This window comes from Arachis ipaensis, chromosome B06 (genome assembly GCF_000816755.2).
Source record: "Arachis ipaensis cultivar K30076 chromosome B06, Araip1.1, whole genome shotgun sequence".
Lineage (NCBI taxonomy): Eukaryota > Viridiplantae > Streptophyta > Magnoliopsida > Fabales > Fabaceae > Arachis > Arachis ipaensis.
The window spans coordinates 126,729,757-126,732,395 of NC_029790.2; the positions used below are offsets into that span (position 1 = coordinate 126,729,757).

The following is a 2,639-nucleotide window of genomic DNA, read 5'->3' on the forward strand; positions in this document are numbered from 1 at the left end:
ACGGACCGGCCCGTTTCGTCCCGCCCCGCCAAAATCCGCCAATTTGGCAGTGCGGATTTGGCGAATTTTTTTAATTTGGCGGTTTCCAAATCCTAACCCAACTCGCTTTTTTGCAGGTTTAGCGGGTCGGCCCGACGGGTTCAACCCGTTTTGCCACCCCTATCTAGGATCAAGTTACCAACACCATTGATGAACAGTTTCCTAGATTAATATTACCACATTAGTTACCTGCGATCCACATCATTATTCCCTTCATGCCTTTCTTCTTTCTCCACGTCTGCAACTTCAGCTTGTGTTCTTTGGAAAAGCGATCTTTGATAATAAGCAATTGAATAAGCATCCCATAAAAGTTTTCAAAGTGCACATTACTATAAATTCGGTGAAAAGAAAATCTCTTCAAAGATGATCTCTCAAACAAGGTCAGATTATAAATTCGGTGAAAATCATGCTATATATAGAATTGGCATTTTTCTTAATGTTGCCTTCAATAATTTTCAGGTGGACAAATTTGAAGACAGTATTAAATTCATAAGCTCTAGGCCTAAGCCTCTTGCACTCTGTCTTTCCCAAAGATAAGACACTGCAGAATAGAATGATGTCTGAAACATCTTCTGGCAGTTTAACTTTCAATGATGCAATTCTATAAGTATTTTTCTATCTACTCTTGATCCTTAATTTCACATGCTTCAAAAATGTTATATATGAACATTGATTTAGAATAATGTGCAGTATGCAGCGGATTCTCTACCATTTGGTGGAGTTGGAGAAAATGAATTTGGAATGTACCATGAGAAGTTCTCTTTTGACACATTCAGCAGCCAAAAGGCAGTAGTTAGAAGAAGCTTCCTCACTGATTTCTGGTATAGGTATTCACCATGGACACTGAACAAGTTTCAGCTTCTTGAGGTCTCTTACAACTATGATTATCTGGGGTTGCTCCTTGTCTTGATTGGCCTAAAGACACCATCAAAACACAGATCATATTTCGCTAACCTACCCCTGATTACTTTCACCATCATTAGTATTATTATTTATTTATTTAAAAGTGATTAAGAAATCAAGATTCTTAGGTTGATTGCTTGATCAGCTTAGCAATATTTATTGAGGACAACCAGACTGGATCTGAAATCACAAAAGTTTAGAAGATTATGCTATATGGTTCAACGGTAGTTTTAGACTTAAGGTAATTTATCAACCTTCAAGGAATATATAGATAGATATAGTGACATGGCAGGTTAGCTTCTATTCTTGTTGCTTATGATCTTCATTTGTCCATCTGCCAAGAACATTTGAAGCCTAATTTACTATATTAAATTCTACAATTTTCTCATCCTAGATATGTGTTTTCTATTTTGATTTTCTCTTCTAAGTTTGTTTAATTTTTCTTACCCCAATTAAAATTTTACGTTTGTTGTTGTTGTTGCAGTGAAGTGTTTGAACTCTTTGATCAATTGTACTTGCTCTCTGGTGGCAAAACTGTTTACTTTGGCCAAGCTTCTGAGGCATACGAGGTACCAATCTACCAATAATAATACTATTTCTAAATTCTTAAAATTATTCATTTGTATGTGATTGATTGTGAGCATTATTATGCTGCATGGTTTCAACAGTTCTTTGCACAAGCTAGTTTTCCATTCCCTGCTTTGAGGAATCCATCAGATCATTTCCTTAGATGCATCAACTCTGACTTTGACAAAGTTAAATCAACTCTTAAGGGGTCCATGAAACTCAGGGTACTATTATTCTACTCATCTTTATGCATGTCATAATCTTGACTATTGCAACATTTTAGTTTCATTCTTTTTAAGATTGTGGTTCTGATCAGTCCATATTTATGACCATTATGAGTTTATATAACTATATGTTCCTTAACTAAAATGTTTTAATTTTGTTATATCAGTTTGAGGAAAGTGATGATCCCTTGGATAAGATCACTACTGCTGAAGCTATTGGGACTCTTATTGATTACTACCGCATTTCTCAGCATTCTTATGCTGCAATACAGAAAGTGGATGAGATATCCAAAGTTGTAAGTACAGAAAGTACGTAAATTTTGTTTTTTAAAATAGGACCCAAACACAGCCTTATTGCTATTGTTATCAACTGCACCAAACTTAGCACTATGCAAATGAGTAATCTCTTTTTTTTTCTTCATAATTTTCTGCAGAAAGGAACACTGCTTGATACAGGAGGAAGCCAACCGAGCTTCTTAATGAAGTCTTACACGTCAACAAAGCTCTCCTTCGTTAACATGTCTAGGGACTTTGGTTACTATTGGCTTTGTCCTGCACTTCTTGTGATTTATCAGAGTCACAGACCACTAAACTTGGAAATATATATTATACATTTATATTTCTTTAAAATAATAAATAACAGGTCATTAAGATTAGGTAGGTCATTGTTTCAACAAATGTTTCTAGGTATCAAAATCAAAACTATAAATATTGATGCATGAGTTTATCTTTTCACTCACTTCTAACACTACTCCTTTTTCATAGTCTATTTTTTCACTCACTTCTAACACTAATCCTTCTTTGTAAATCTCTTATTCTTGCTTCTAACATAAAAGGATTGAAACCATATGGTATTCTTATTTTTAAAAAAAATTCTCATATTTTTTATACATTAATATAATGTTT

The 2,639-nt window shown here is 34.3% G+C and overlaps 1 protein-coding gene across 2 annotated transcripts; it reads left to right on the forward strand.

The window, feature by feature from the left end:
- Positions 266-2,557, forward strand: LOC110264176 (ABC transporter G family member 11-like). Of its 2 annotated transcripts, XM_021105842.1 has the most exons (7): positions 266-419; positions 499-646; positions 730-1,183; positions 1,427-1,511; positions 1,611-1,733; positions 1,901-2,029; positions 2,168-2,557. In XM_021105842.1, exons 3-7 carry the CDS (start codon positions 1,149-1,151, stop codon positions 2,453-2,455), a joined length of 660 nt encoding a protein of 219 aa, XP_020961501.1. In that variant the 5' UTR covers positions 266-419; positions 499-646; positions 730-1,148; the 3' UTR covers positions 2,456-2,557. The 2 variants fall into 2 exon arrangements, with proteins under 2 accessions (XP_020961501.1, XP_020961502.1); XM_021105843.1 differs by lacking the exons at positions 266-419; positions 499-646 and having other exon boundaries at positions 727-1,183.

Coding starts and splice junctions, on each gene's coding strand:
- LOC110264176 (XM_021105842.1), top strand. CDS start 1,149: ATGCTATATGGTTCAACGGTAGTTTTAGACTTAAG. Junction 1,512..1,610: donor AAGCTTCTGAGGCATACGAG/GTACCAATCTAC, acceptor TGGTTTCAACAG/TTCTTTGCACAAGCTAGTTT. Junction 1,734..1,900: donor AGGGGTCCATGAAACTCAGG/GTACTATTATTC, acceptor TTGTTATATCAG/TTTGAGGAAAGTGATGATCC.